General features: G+C 37.8%; 1 protein-coding gene across 2 annotated transcripts in view; it reads right to left on the reverse strand.

Moving 5' to 3' along the window:
- Positions 1 to 16,793, reverse strand: part of LOC106064348 (multiple epidermal growth factor-like domains protein 10) — a 107,303-nt gene that overhangs the window by 31,896 nt on the left and 58,614 nt on the right. For both annotated transcript variants that reach the window (XR_008778225.1, XM_056031183.1), the window contains exons 2-3: positions 8,431 to 9,156; positions 2,459 to 2,596 (exon numbers count right to left, since the gene is read on the reverse strand). Coding sequence is in view for 1 of the 2 variants with exons in the window: in XM_056031183.1 (XP_055887158.1) it covers positions 2,459 to 2,596; positions 8,431 to 8,533 (241 nt within the window). In the remaining variant the exon portion in view is untranslated. The remainder of the gene's footprint in view (positions 1 to 2,458; positions 2,597 to 8,430; positions 9,157 to 16,793) is intronic.

A 16,793-nucleotide genomic window follows, 5' to 3' on the forward strand; every position in this document is an offset into this window, starting at 1 on the left:
TGTCTATGTGTGTGTCTATGTATGTGTCTACATGTGCAAATGTTTACGTCTTTGTAAGTGTTTATGTATGCGTCTATGTTTGTGTATGTATATGTCTATGTATGCGTCTATATGTGTCTGTGTATACGCATTGTTCAGAATACTAAGTCTCATATTTAACTTTAGTAGACGAGAGCAAATCAATATAGTATTATATATAGTATTTAGTGTTAGAGTAGATTTGAGTATCATTTAGCTTCTTAACCCCATTGGTTATCCATTACGTCTTGCTACATTAAATAGAATTATTATAGTCTATGGTGACAGTGTTACACAGTAGCAAAGTACCGCTTATAGTGTGTGTGTGTGAGTGTGTGTGTGTGTGTGTGTGTGTGGGAGCGTTATAGCTCTACTGCATTTGTTTTTAAATTTTGTCTTTCGTTACTGTTTTTAGTTTGTGTTATTTAAGTGACCATCCTTTTGTGACGTCCAAGAAGTGAAAGGCGAAGAATTGAAAGAAGGAATGTTATGTGGACTGATGTAAGACGCAGTGGATTCCCCCTGTCACTATTTAAGTTATTTTGACTAATAAATCTACGTGACAGGGTCGAAGGTCAGGTAGGCCTTATGATAACCTGAATATTGTATAATTAAGCACAAGAAAAAGTCGTGTAGTATGGTTATGTTATTGTTATTTTATTTTTTGACGATAATCTCTTCTGCAGGTCATAAGAAAGAGAGGTAACTGGACATTCATGGTACCACGCTCCTTTTTTTTAAAAGAGTGACCATCAATAAGAGAGGTTTATTGTGCCAAAAACAGGGGATGTAACTGATGGATAAGAAAGTCGTTTTTGTGACAATGGCTCAAGCAAATAGGTGAAAAAGCTATAGAAAAAAACTGAAATAGAACTTATATTTTTACAAAACATATTAATTGTTTGTTGGTTGGTTTATGGAAGTCCACTACATGGGCAGCGGAGTCAGTAAAATATGACTCCTCTAGACGCCTGGAAAGTGTCAAGACGGATAGATAAAAAGAAAATGTAGGCAAAAAAATATTCTTTTATGTGTGAACGTCAAAAGTGGATGATCCCTCAATATTTGTGAACGTCAGCGAGCGTTGCTCTGTTTAATACCTTCCTGAATGGGAAACAGAAGGCTAAATCCGTTCGGTCTAATGGTCAGTCTGGCCAGATATTTACGATGACACCTGACTATTGACTGTGGCGGTTTCAGTAACCCAGTGATGGTCACTTGTCACTGGAGACTTTTGATAGACGCCATTAGATCAGCGGCGTAGTTGCGCGCTTTTGTCGAGTGGGGGTTAAAGAAATCTTTAGATGATCGCTATTCAGCGCAGTGGGGCCTCCTTGTAGCTACTTCGCGTATTGCGTTACTTCAAAAAAAGATTACGTCCTACGCGTCATGCATTTAGCCATGTATATTAACCAATGACCTAAACTCCGCCAAGTCACTGGTTTTCCTGGGTAGCTCAGGCAACCCATTCCATGCTCTAATAGTGATAGGGAAGAAGGAGCTTTTGTTTATAATGATGACTGATTCAAGTCTGTGTGTTTGAACATTGGATTTGGATTAGAAATGTTATTTATATTATATTAAGAACTAGACTAGCTGAAGGAATATCAGAAAGTAATAGTTAAATAACCAACAGAATTGGATGTCTGTTATAGGAACATGATACCTTTGGTAATAAGATTGGGAGTTCAAGCAAGCTAAGATATTCTACTTCCAGGAACATAAGGAGTTTGGGAGTTCAAGTGTAGAGACACACTTTAGGTGACTGCTTGTGAACACAGAATTATGGCGACATCAATCCAAAGCGAGACTGTAGAATAGATAAACGGTCAGTTGAGGCTAGGCTTTCATAGAGGTCACATCGTATGTTCTAGTGGCTGAGACTAGACTTTCATAGAGGTCACATCGTATGTTCTAGTGACTGAGACTAGACTTTCATAGAGGTCACATCGTATGTTCTAGTGGCTGAGACTAGACTTTCATAGAGGTCACATCGTATGTTCTAGTGGCTGAGACTAGACTGGTCCCGAGCTGGATTAAACTGTTCTCTTTCTACATATACCTGTTGATTATTGTAAGTGTCTTGATCTGGATGTTTACTGTTACGAACTCACTAGTAATACTACGCATGCAGAAACACGCAACCTATCTTCTGATCAGTACAAACTCTACAGACCCAGATTAGACATCTTCTCTACACAAGCAAATTAAGGCATCCTACTCCTAGGAACATAATAAATTTGGAAGTTTAGTAAAGACATTCTACTGAGCTACTCCCAGATGATGAGCTGTTTTGTTTTGTTTTTATTTTGCGGAGGAGTTACCTGAGCTTCGACTACGTCGAAGTGAAATAAAGCCCGGATGTAACTAAGCCCTAATTCTGTAGTATGTCAAAGAATGTAGTTTAGAAATTAAAAAAAAAACATAAAAAAGGACTCACGTCTTTGGCAATGAGGTCCTGACCAGCCTTCAGCACACGGCCCTGGACACTGTCCTGTAATGTCATCGCAGAGCTCTTTGTTGGCGCAGTGACAGGTCAAGCGACACTGTTGGCCAAACCTATCGCCTGGACACATACCTGGGGAAAGAATAATCATAAAACAGTGGTACATTCAGCTTCTCGGATTAGACTAAGTAACCTAATGACCTAGATTTGTATATCAAGTTATGGCATTTTTAACTGTGTGAAAACAACAACAATCTTACTCCTTGACTGTGTGAACCAAACGAACAGCTTTATTTTTTTAAAAAGCTTTTATCAACTCTCTGTCTGATACACATTGTTAATACCTTATTTCTCCCACTTCCCATTCACGGACCAAGTTGAAACTGCACAATTATTTTTTGCCTGCCCCTAACAAAACATAAATCAATAAAAACAATAGCCATTTAGTTAAATAGTAGTAATTAATTAATTTTGTTTGATAAAAAAAAATGGGAAATAAATATTACAGTATTACAGTATTGTAGATATGGAGTTCTTCCACGTAGATTATCTTTTTAAAAAGTATTTTTGTTATTTTGATTGTTAAATATTTGTTGTCTTTTCTTTTGTTTTTCACGTCGGAGTAAATTGGAGACCTAGTCCATATATATACATACCTCTATCTGAAATGAGGACGAATGATTAGAGTGTAGGACTGAAGTAATCGTTAAAGTTACAGATTAATAATCAAATGAAGTTGTCATCGAGCGCAAAGATTAAGAAAGAGTGAAGTATTTTACTATGTTGTGCACAACCAGCTGCGACCTACATGTTTTGTTAGGTATCACGCGAACAAAGCAGTTGTCAGCCTGGGGTTAAGTTCTTTTTTCTTTTTTTTTTCGTCTTTTGTGCCTGTCTTCCGTGGTTGATTTTCTTTCGATCTCAAAAGTAGCAAAATACAATCAATGCTACATCACAAATTTTATTTTCATATTTCCTACCCTAGAAAGCACGGGTCTAGTTACTCCCATATGGGGTTACCAAATACAAGCACACTCATAGAAGGATTAAAAAGATAACAAAGCCTTTCAAAGTAGGACAAAATAAAAAAATAACAAGACGAAGAAATGAAATGACCAGTGGATGAAATAACCAGGGAAGGAAGTGACCAGTGGATGAAGATGAAATGACCAGTGGATGAAATAACCAGGGAATGAAGTGACCAGTGGATGAAATAACCAGGGAATGAAGTGACCAGTGGATGAAATAACCAGGGAATGAAGTGACCAGTGGATGAAATAACCAGGGAATGAAATGACCAGTGAATGAAATAACTAGGGAATGAAGTGACCAGTGGATGAAGATGAAATGACCAGTGGATGAAATAACCAGGGAATGAAGTGATCAGTGGATGAAGATGAAATGACCAGTGGATGAAATGACCAGTGAATGAAATGACCAGTGAATGAAATGACCAGTGGATGAAATGACCAGGGGATGAAATGACCAGTGAATGAAGATGAAATGACCAGTGAATGAAATGACCAGGGTATGAAATGACCAGTGGACGAAGTGACAGGGGATGAAGTGACAAGGGATGAAGTGACAAGGAATAGAATGACCCGACACCCTACGTCTATATAGAAATATAAGTAACTCTAAGGTTTAAAGAAATCCGTCTTCTAAAAACATCCAGATATGTGCACATTCAATGATAATCTTACATCCAGATATGTGCACATCCAATGATAATCTTGCATCCATATATACGCTCATCCTTGGATAATCTTACATTCAGATACGTGCCCATCCAATGATAATCTTACATTCAGATATACGCTCAGCCTTGAATAATCTTACATTCAGATACGTGCCCATCCAATGATAATCTTACATTCAGATATGTGCACATCCAATGATAATCTTACATCCAGATATGTGCACATCCAATGATAATCTTGCATCCATATATACGCTCATCCTTGGATAATCTTACATTCAGATACGTGCCCATCCAATGATAATCTTACATTCAGATATACGCTCAGCCTTGAATAATCTTGTTTTTGCTTACTATGAGAATAGAGAATACTATAGTGCTAGTCCAAGTTAAAAGACAAGCCTCAGGTATGAAGTGCAGAACATGTAACAAATTAAAGGTGAATTCGAATATCACATATACACATTTGAAATTGTTTTAAACTAGGTTAAGCAATGAAGCGTAAAATCTGTAATCTATTGAAGGGAAATTCCTATGTTTTAATTACCATCCCTCTATTCCAGCCTCACTTTCGGAGTGGAACCTTCTGGATGGGTAGGCGGACTGTATTCTCGAAAGCGGCTCTAACGAATTTCTTAGAAATTTGACATCTGATGTATATCGTTAGGAAAAGAATTCTGAGCTGGTCAGCAACACTGGGAAAACTTTGACCGTTAGAATGGCTCCAAACCTAAATAGAAACTTGTTTAAATTTGGCTAGAGAACGAGACAATCTTTATCTGGAATGGACTAGAGTCTAGACTTCTTCGGGTATTCCCGCATGTAGGCGGTATTTAATAGTCAGGAGAATTTGGTGCGTCTTCTTATATAATACAGACGTTACTTCAAACAAAAAAAGAAGTTGATTACGTCCTACACGTAATGCATCTAGTCATGCATGTTAACCAATGACTTAAAATTCACTGGTTTCCCTGGCGTCCTCTTCTAAATCTAGATCTGCAGGTCTATCATTAAAATGTTATAGTCTAGTAGATTTATACATTCGCTTTACCAGAATTTTTTTCTTGGGGGAAGGGGGGGGGCGGCTGAAAATGGGGGTTTGGGGCGGGGTAAAATATGTTCCATTTTTTAAGAGCAAAGGAAGTGGAAAAAAAAAATTTCTTAACACAACAGATTTTTTCAAAGTGTTTTTCTTGTTTTAATTATGAGATTACAATTCTGCGGAAAAGGTGGTAATAGTAAACCGTTCAAACGTTTGTTATTGAGATGTTTCCTACATTCATGTTGAATTTCCTCATTCTATTCGCTCTAGGACAATGCCATCAATATAACTTACAGCTATTACACCATACTCTATCTAAAGCAATCTCCACGTTCCGTCTCTTCCATGTTATTGTACCTGTGAGTGGACACTATGCAAAAAGTAATGAATATATTTTTTTTTGAGTTAAAAAACCCCCCGCATCTTTAGGGTACACAGCTTTTAACGCGGCAATTAAAAAAAAAGGCTAACATTTAGTTTTGAAGACATTAGCGTCAGCACTATTGTACGTTAAGATAAGAGAAGGGGGTGCCTTGGCTGAGTGGTTAAACGCTTGGCTTCCCAACCTGGAGTTCTGGGTTCGATTCTCGGTGAAGACCGGGATTATGAACTTAAGGATTTTTAGGGCGCCCAACCTGACTTAAGTTGTGAAAATAAAGGTGGTTGGTCGTTGTGCTGGCCACATGACACCCTGCTCGTTAACCGTTGACTTAAACATCATCTGCCCCGTAGATCGCAAGGTCTGAAAGGGGAACATTTGACTTTACTTTTAGATATCGGTAAGACAAGAAAAAAATATTAGTCGAACGTCTTTCACGAATACAAAGAAGAATAACAATTAGCATCAATGAGTATCATTATAAAGTTTATACTCGTCTGTCTGGTAAAACGTTTGTACACGTTATTTGTCAAACAGCCAATCTCAGATGTGTGTCCCGTTCCCTTTGTGAGAACTCTCCAACTGTCTCTGTCAGAGACCATCTTCAGCCAGCTGCTTTCCCTTTAACCAACTGAGAGTAAAATGACGCCTACGTTGATATTTGTAGCGCTTCTGAAAGAGGGCACCTCTGGCAGCGGTGATTACTGAAAGACACTACTGCAGAACTCTCACGAAAGTCGCGGGACATATTTGAAACCAAAAGAAAAGCCCTTACCAAAAGACTGGTGCAAACGACGAAACGAAAACTTAGACCCCAGGCGGACATCGGCTTTGTTTACATCACATCAAGTCGCAACAGAGTTTACTTGGTCTTGTAAAGTACTACATTCAGTCATAATCTCCACACTCGAAGACAATGTCTTCTTCTTATTATTATTTACTTAGTGCTGTCACGTTTTGCTGTCTTGACCGGAAGTGATAAAATATCAAAATTGAAATGATTATAAGTGAGCTCAGTAAGCCTCTCTTTACGTCCCACCTCAACACATTTTAAAATCCTCTCTCTCTCTCTCTACCCGCCTCCCCTCTCTCCCATTTTTTCCACTTCAGAGATGGCTTCCTAGTTTATCGGAAATCTCTAGCCGTAAATCGCTATTTATAGCCCCAAATTGTTTCCCCTTGATTTGCCCTATATCTTGACCCAAGGCTTACTCAAGTAGAAACGAATTTCTATAAATAGAAGCGCTGGCTGTCCCATTAATAAACAATTATATCTAAGCACATCCCGCCCCTTCATACCACACCTCAGACTCCACCACCTAACACACAGACTCCACCACCTAACACACAGACTCCACCACCTAACACACAGACTCCACCACCTAACACACAGACTCCACCACCTAACACACAGACTCCACCACCTAACACACAGACTCCACCACCTAACACACAGACTCCACCACCAAACACTCAAATACACCGGGAAGCATATGCTCTAGAGAGGTGCCCCCAAAGCATTTCTAACGTAGAGGCCATATAGCTTTCAGATGCGTGTCATGAGTCGCATCACTAAAACTTCAAAAAAAAAAAAAACCTAAGAAAAACGAAGAAAAAACCTGTACAAAAAACAAACAAACTATATATTAAAAAAAACAAAAACACCGAAAAACCTGCAATAAAAACGTTAAGAAAATAAAAAACTGAAAAGACTCAAAAACAAAACAAAACGAAAAAAGACAGCAACACAAGAACAGATTATCGATTTCAATGGAACATTTGGTTAGCTCCGCGTCATGGCCGGATATGACTCGCGGGTCGTAGTTTGGGCTTGTCTTGGATTATTTAAATTGGTTTTTAAAAAAATCAAAATCAAAAAGTTTAACTGTAAAAAAACTTCACATTTAAAATTTTTGTTTGGGTTTAGTTTTGTATTCAGCATTAGGCGTATATCCGAAGATCTGCCAAGTCGCTTGTAAAATAGATGTGTGTATTCTAATGCTTGTTACGTTTTCGATGTTTCAAGGTACACCCCTGTGGTTGGATAATTCCCGAGAGTAAAGTTTAGATTACTGAATACAAGCGTCCTCTTAGCACCACTGTAATGATAATGAAGATGTACATTCCTTGTTCCATATGCTAGGACAAATTTGTACCAAGGCTTCTTCTTTCCTAGTGCCTTTCACTTTTTCTCTCCTAATTGACGATGCCAACGTTGATTTGACCCAATTAAACTAAATAATTGTTTGGATTTATAAACTTTAATTTGTGTTGTGTAAAAAGAGCACGCATTTCCCTTTAATTCTGCACTAAATTTAACATTTTCTGATATCAAACAAAAAGTTTAATCTTAACAGAATAGTGAAATACAAATGAACGAAATGAATAATTCTATCGGAACCAGGAAAATAATTACAGAGAGAAAGAGTTAAAGCATGGAATGGGTTGCCTGAGTCAGCCAAAACTATTGACATGGCAGAATTTATGTCACTGATTATCGTGCATGTCTAGATTGACCTATGAAAAACGCGCAAGATGTAATTATCTTCTCTTTTGAAGTAACGTCATATAAGATAAGATAGGATAAGATACTATTGACGGGTCCAAGAGGATATAACGAGGGTACTGCGAGATCAGCTTAGCGACAGACTGACTTTACTTTCCCCGAGTAAATGTCATGCGACCATTAGGGTCAACGTTCTAAGGAATGTATAAAAAAAACCCTCAAAAATGAGAAGGTTTTTATTTAAATATTTTCTTTTTTACGGATTCTAAAACAATTTCTTTGTTTAGTATTAACTTGTATTTAAAATTTATGAAATGAAAAAAAGTTTTAAATGACTTACCTCCCTTCCCACCAACAGATCGAGTAACCATGACAACAAGAAGTAAGAAGCTTGCGCAGACGGTGATGTTTATAGCGTCACGTGTCACGGAAGACGTAGACATGTATGGTAGGGAGTGTTCATTGATCCGAACCCCAATAAACTTCCCACAAATTGAACTTGAAGTTAGCACCTTATGAATACACAACAGAAAGTTCCTTGTTTCTATCACAGAGCACGTAAATCCATTTGGCGCGTAATAGCTAAGAATGTGACATCCATTTTCTAGAACTAAAACACGCAAGCGCGCACTCACTATCTTAAGCAAACGATTTGTGTTGATAAATGAGCGCTTTTTTTTGCCAGCAGACGTCTTATTGTGCAGCAGGGAGCTCTAAACACGATGAACGATCTTTCAGTCTAGTTAGCAGACGTAACCAGTAAACTCACGTGCAGCCCTCAAAGTATCCAAACGGCCAAGTCCTGAATTTGTGTTTTCTTTTATATTTCTCAAACTGAAGCCTTTATGTTGTTTTTTTTTTCCCCTTCTTGTCCACTTGAATCTTACGTGAGAATGATGTGTGGGAGAAAATAGAGGAGTGTGTGTGTGTGTGAACGGTGAGTGTGAGTGAGGGCGCCGGGGCTGATCGATCCTTTTTAATCTTTACATGCTGTGTAAGAAGTACACTGCCGACCTTTTCTTGAGTGCCCAGTAGCGCTGGTGGGAGGAGAGAAGGGGGGCTGTTCCTGAAAGAGAGAAGAAAAGTTTTTGTTATCGTGAATCAAGAAATTAACCTCCTCCCGTACACCCAAAACACATACATACACACCGGAAGTGGTCGCGGACAATACGTTAAGTTCCCTAATCTTTTGACAAACCATGGATAACGGGGTGGGGAGGGGGGGGGGGACATATCTGTAATGAACGTTAAGATAATTTGAAGTTACATTGCGAGGAACAGAAAATATTGCCAAACAAGATCTGGACTGGTACCCCCAGGGGAAGGGAAAGTCTGAGAAAATAAAGCAAGCATGGAGGAAATCAGTAGGACAGACACAAAGATAGAGGCACTGTTCTTATTCCCTACGCTAGAACAAATTCTTACAAGTGCTCCTCCTTCCCTAGTGCTGTTAGAGAATGGAATGGGTTGCCTGAATCAGCCAGGAAAACCTACGATGTGGCAGAGTTTAAGTCATTGATTAACATGCATGACTAGATTGACCTAGGAAATGCGTAGGATGTGATTATCTTCTTATTTAAAGTAACGTCTGTAATATATAAGATAAGATAAGAGCAGGGCGTGGTGGTGATGTACTGTGAGTCAAACAGGTGAATTCAAGTAAATCATTTTCCAGAATTTATAATCTTTTTATATATAGATGCACTTTTGTCAGACAAATTTCCTTAAGGATTACATAGACTTAGTTCTAAATAATTAAATATAATATAAATTAAGTTGAGCAATAATTATCTCTTCAAATAACGAAACTTGTATCTAGATTAAAAATATGTTATACTTTCATACAATAGGGATTCTAGGATCTTGTTTTTATGTAAGAGTGTAAAAAAAAAACACTTTTTTTTGGCAAATATTTATTTTATGCATACACAAAACGTAAAAGGCATTCTGGGAAGCATCATACTTGTACGGGAATTCGGTGTACATAAAAGTCTTGAAAAACTAGGTTTTTATTATGCTCCATAGTCTCTGTGCACATCTTGGCCTTGCAGATTGAAGCTCTTCTTTCCGTAACTTTGATTGAGTTGGCCATTTTGAAATTTAATTTACCATCCTTGACATTGTTTAGTTGATCGTGGAACTCTCCACTTTGTCAGGTGTGGCTAGAGAGGACAGAAACAATAGGTCATTCCTATTTCCTAAAGTACTGTGCTACTAAACCTATTTCCTAAAGTACTGTGCTACTAAACCTATTTCCTAAAGTACTGTGTTACTAGAACTATTTCCTAAAGTACTGTGTTACTAAACCTATTTCCTAAAGTACTGTGTTATTAGAACTATATGCAAACATTAAAGCCATGTGACAGTATAAGGCTTACCAGCTCCAATAATTGTCAGTTCTAGTTGAGGTCAGGAAACTGTCGACAACTTAAAAACACCAGACGATTTTACCGTTGGGAACGAATCAAAATCAATATTGTGTGCATTATTTAATCTAAGTTAAGGAAAATAACAACAGATCTCTGATTAGAAAATAAAATAAAGTAAATATATGTGACACGTTTGACTCTGGAACATACGGCTTCTTAACCAAACAAGATCGCTTACTTCCCCTGGTGGATCAACGTGTTGAAGTTGATCCTCTCTTTGAGCACGCGATTATAGCGAAACAAACTAAGAAAAGAAATGAGCTATATCAAAATACTAGAGCTCAACACGCTCTCACATTCAGACTCAGTCACACACATACACACATTAATGACACGTAAACTCAGTCAGTCTCAGTCATACATACACACACACAGATAAATACACTTTTAATCCTGGATTGTTTCTGACAAGCCAAATGAATAAAACATGTGAACAACCTTGAAGAAAGCAAAAAAAAAAAAAATGATCCGTCTAGACTTGGCTCGAATCACTAGAGGCTCAATCAATGTCTAGAGTACTCTAGAGAGTGGTCAAATTAGGGAGGCTGTAAATGAATCTAGACTGATTAATTATAAAAAAACAACTAACAAACAAATGTGAGACAAAACATGACTCTCCGTGTGGCTCCTTGAAGTGTATGTCAATCAAGTTTGACGATTTGATCTTAATTGGAGAGTTTCATTTCAGTACCCGTTGAACAGTATTGATTGTCTTGAGCTGAAACAGAAAACGCAACAAAACAAACAAGCAGCAACAACAACAACTATCTAACTAAATAAAATAACAAAACAAATAAACAAACAAGCTAAAATTTAAAAAAAAAATTAAAAAAGAATGGCACATTTATAGGCAGATATCTCAATACTGAAAGAATTATTTCCCTTCTTCCATACCAAACACAATATATTAACTACAACTTGTTTATTAATCAGTCACTTAAAAAAAAATGATTCCTGTTTTGTAAGGGGGAGATTGAGTCATGGAGCGAATGTTTTAAATTGATCCCAGAATGGGAAGTAGGTCAAATAACGTGTTCCAGATTTGTATCGGACAGACAGACAGACAGACAGAGTGAGGTGATATAAGCTTTTTAAAAATAACTAACAAAACAACAACAACAACAACAGCCAAACCAAATGGCTTCGATCCCCTTATGGTCCAGGGTTCATGCCCAGCTCGCCGCCATCCCGAAGGAGGTTTGGGCTAGGGTGTAACCATCTTCAATTTCACAGAAATATCCACAATATGTAAAACAAACAATCTAATAAAAAAAACTAACAATACCTAACAAAGTAGTAAGTAAAGTAACCCCCCTTTCATATCTTCAGACATATAATACAGATGACGAGCAGGGTGTCGTGTAGCCAGCGCAACGACCAACCACATTGGCCCAACAAAGGAAACCAAGCTATTGTTATGACATGATTAGGAATTAGTTATTTGTTTCGGGAATAAGGGGAAAGTTTTAATTAGCGACAAGTGACGTGACAGATCTTTAAAAAATAAGAACGCTCTAAGTGACGCTAAAAGGAAGACGCTTCTTGTAGAGTAGTAGACTTGAGTACGACATAACTGACATCGGACGATTCCCTTCTTGAGTATTAAACATATTTGTAGAACAACATATCAGCGTCGACTACATATTTGATTGTTTCGGCCTTTCGCCGGTGTTACTGAAGTAGTTGAGTTCAGCGTTACTTCCAGTCAGATCTACACTAGACAGATTGCCAAGAATCAACACCGCGCGGAAGCCTTAACAATATAAAAACAATACAAAACAAACAAACAAGCCAAACAAAATAAACTATCAAAACACACACAAAATTAAATGTATAGTGACACCTTTTAGAAAACAAAGAAACAATCCACATGATTAGCTCAGTACACTAGGGCTGTTCAACTAGAGGCATAGAGAAGTAAAGTCTGAACTCTTCTGAACAAAAAAGTGAACAAGTCATCTTCACTAAGTACAGTTTATTGGACTGAAATCAAAAGTGTCTGGTGTCCTATCTATTTATTTGTTTTAGTTGGAGCTCGAACTCAATTAGGCTCAGAAATAGTTTACATACATATATTGAACACACCATTCAGTGGCGTAGCTAGGGTGTGGGGAGGAGGGGGGAGAATTAGAAAATCCCCCAGGGCCGCCACTTGAGGGGGGTGCCCCAAACGAGTGTTTTTTTTTCATTAAATATTAAATATTACGCAAAATGCAGGGGCCCCCAATACCAAAGAGGCAAAGCCCCCCCCGGACCACCTAATGATGGAAAATTCCTAGCTACGCCCCTGACACCATTTTATGAACATTTCTTTACGACATTAGTATCATCAATCTTTTTCCTGGCGTTGATATATTATTACGTCATTGGGCTTGCCTTTATCCCCTTCACCCTGGAGACATTGACAGTGACATCTGGGCTTGACCAAGCCCCAATTGACGAGCAAGGCTTATCATTCAGTGCCTTCTTATCTCGAATACAATTTCAATGGAAACATAAAAATATTCCCAACAAAATATAAGGAAAAAATCTATAAAATGTAAATTTTGTAAACCAATTTTTGTGTCTAGTCCCATGGCAGCTAGTTTGATCTACTAACAAAATATTGAAGACCCTCCACATGCATCCTAGAGAAGATACCAACCTAAAAAAATTGATTTGATTCCCACAGGAGAGTTTCCCGTTTCCGTTTTTCTTATTCCCGCTGTCAAACTTAAATGGATGAAATATTACTTCAAGAAATAAAAAAAACATTGTGTGTTAGGTGTAACATTTGAATCTTTAGAAAGTTATTGTTTCAGCACACTATCTGTTAGAATGTTATTGTCAAAATGACAATGTTAGAATGGGAACGGAAAATACGTATGAGAATCTATGGCGCTTAAAAAGATGAAACTGGGTGTAGGACACGCTCTAATCAAGAGATAGATCAATTGTATGAAGGCCCACCTATAATGATAGAAATAAAAAAAAAACCTGGCTAAAATGGGCAAGTCACCTCAAAAAGAATTGTATGCCGGCAACAACACAACACCAAAAGGCAGGCGACCCAACAGGCAGACCATGAAAACTATTTATGATGCGGAGGTAGATCTAGAACAGCTTGAGGTTCCGGCGTGGAGACGAAAGGCTCAGGAGAGACCTGAATGGAGGGATGTGTGTGTGTTGAGGCAGGCTAGAGCCACTGGGATTGATGGATGAACAATGTTAGCGTGTTATTGTCAAAATGACAATGTCTTAAATATTATTATAAAGTGTCAATGTTAGGTATTTAAAAAAAATATAATTCTAGAGTAAAGGAATCGATGATAATCGAAAATGTTGGATTGCCTACGGCTGCCTGGACTGTCGTCACAAGGGTCCAGAGTTTGAGCCTTGCACGCTTCCTAATCTTGTCGTTGTGCGGGAGGTTTGGGGCTAGGGCGTAACTATCTTGATCTCTGAAGGAGGGTTTGAAACTTGTAAAACAAACACAAAGCTATCCTCAATGTTTAGGATGTTTCTTGTAAAACGATCGGTCGTGACTTAAAATAAAATGTACATCTCCACCTCTCCACTGCTCTAGTGATGTTTAGGTATGGCAGCAGACGACTACTAAAGTGATGATCACGTGACATCTTGTCTTTCTAATAAGTCAAACAGCAGAGGTCACTGATTTATATAGTCAGTAAACTCTTTGTCAAACAGAATTCTATGTTAGCGCCAGAGGCGTAGTGAGGGGGGCAAGGGGGGCAAGATGCTCCGGGCGCCACCTTTATGTGAAGGGCTTTACGCAGAGAGGCGCCCAAAAATTATTGTAGATATTTTATTTAGGTAGGCCTAATACCTTCTAAGGTCATTTGTATTGTTTTATTATTCAATACACTTCATTTATAAGACTATATTTCTAAGTGATGTTCATGGAAAAGGGAGTGGGGGCGCAAATAAAGTGCCTTGCCTCGGGCGCACGTTTTACTCACTACGCCTCTGTTTAGCGCAGTTAAGTTATGCAGGGTAGAAACATTCGGACACGATGTGCACATTTATTATTAAGTCCTAATTAATTTTTTTGGCTTTTTAAAAAATTAAATGAACGTCGCCTTATTCTCCAACTGCATTCAAATATTGGTTTATGTGGCGAAGGAGCTTTGAGAAAACAAGGAACCAAAGATCTCAACTTCTCCTGGTTAGAGGTTACCCGAAATGTGTCATAATAAATTCTCCATATAGAACTTCTCAATATAGGAATCCACCATATAGAAATCCACCGTATAGAGATCCTTGATATAGAAATCCACCATATAGGAATCCACCATATAGATATCCTCCATATAGAAATCCACCATATAGAAATCTAACATATAGAAATCCACCATATAGAAATCTAACATATAGAAATCCACCATATAGAAATCCACCATATGGAGATGCTTCACATAGAAATCCACCATATAAGAATCCACCATATAGAGATTTTCTAAATAGAAATCCACCATATAGAGATCCTCCATATAGAAATCCACCATATAGAGATCCTCCATATAGAGATCCACCATAAAGGAATCCACCATATAGAGATCCTGCACATAGAACTTCTCCATGTAAAAATTCACCATATAGGAATCGACCATATAGAAATCCATTATATAGAAATCATTCCTATAGAAATACTCCAGCGGGAGGGTATTTACATTACACGATACATTTGAAACAGAGTAATCTGCTCTTTGTTTACATTTTGATCTTTCAAATCCTTTTTCCATTCATCCAGCAATACAGCAACATAAGAAATAAGAGAAAGTGATGTGGAGAAATATTGAGGCGATATAAGAAAAGAAAGTGCAAGAAAACAAAAAAAAAAGGTGAAGATTGGGCGAGATTTTGAGATAAATAGGTGAATTAAACAATAGATGGGAATGTCTAGGACGCCCACAATGGATGACCATCAATTGCCAACAACAGGACACAAATTAATTTGTGCTGCAAGTGAAAGACCATATAAATGAGATTTGACAAGGTTTAAAGTGCGCACTAATGATCGTATTCGTTTGAAATACCTAGCTTATCAATACTTCCTATATTCTGTACACCGGGATACACCAGAACATGTAGTCTTTATTTACAACACAATGTAGCCTGTAGTGAGGAGAATCTCTAGTACACAAAACCACAATTACGTAAGATGTGTCTAAAAACACAAACCTATATATATTTCTATCTGATATAGCGGAAACTAATTATCGTTCTGTATAAGTTTTATTATTTTGTTGTATTAATGTAAGTGCATTCAGTAATGCTCCTTAGAAATCATCAAATAATTTGCACGCCAAGGCACATATAACTTCCATACACACACACATACATAGAAATATGTAGAAACTCGTATGAACGATACAAAAAAGTCCGAATCTTTAATGAACAAATTAGCTAATAGACTCGCATGTCCACGATAAGATCTAATTTTTTTCTCTTAGATTACCCCCCCCCCCTTTTTCAATCTCTCTCTCTCTCTCTCGATATAAGTGGGCGTCTTTTATTCCCTACTTGACATTCATTTTAAGCCTCTCTCTCTCACACTCTTTCTCTCTCTGTCTCTTTGTCTCTCTCTCTCTCTCAAAACCTCTCTCTGTCTCTTTGTCTCTCTCTCACTCTCTCTGTCTCTTTGTCTCTTTGTCTCTCTCTCTCTTGAACTGAATGTATCTCAATAGGACTCAACAGACCAGCACACGTTCTCTCTGTCTCATTTATTTATTAGTAGCAATTTTTGTTTGTGTTTTAACTGTAACTACAAGTCTGTATCCCCGTCTAATGTCTAGTGGCCTCTAATTCTCTCTCTAGCTGTATCACGCTTTTCTCTCTCTCTCTCTCTCTCTAATTATTCACCGCCCACACATATTTTCCTCGATTGTCTTCTCTTGTTAACCAGCCCCCCCCCCCCACTTCTACTGACATCTCATATTGTGTGTCTCGTCTTTCTCTCAGCAATGTTCTCTCAAACCCATCGCCAGAAGATGTTCACTTTTTGTTCAGACTCTCATATTCTGCCTTAAAAAAATATTTCTATAATTTAATGTGTTTTGAAATCTTATTTCTGTAGCAGATAGACTTTCTTCTCTTCCATAATCGCGCTACCCACCTCCTCCCCTTTCCCGCATTGGAATCTTTTCTTAAAGATCATTGTTTGACAAGAGACACAATTCAAGTCTCTAAGAGTCTAGCATTTCATACTAGAGACTAAATAGAAGTATGAGTTTTAGTGCAGGGTGTGGCGGCTGAGTGGTAAAGCGCTTTGCTT

Source organism: Biomphalaria glabrata, chromosome 5, assembly GCF_947242115.1.
Source record: "Biomphalaria glabrata chromosome 5, xgBioGlab47.1, whole genome shotgun sequence".
Lineage (NCBI taxonomy): Eukaryota > Metazoa > Mollusca > Gastropoda > Planorbidae > Biomphalaria > Biomphalaria glabrata.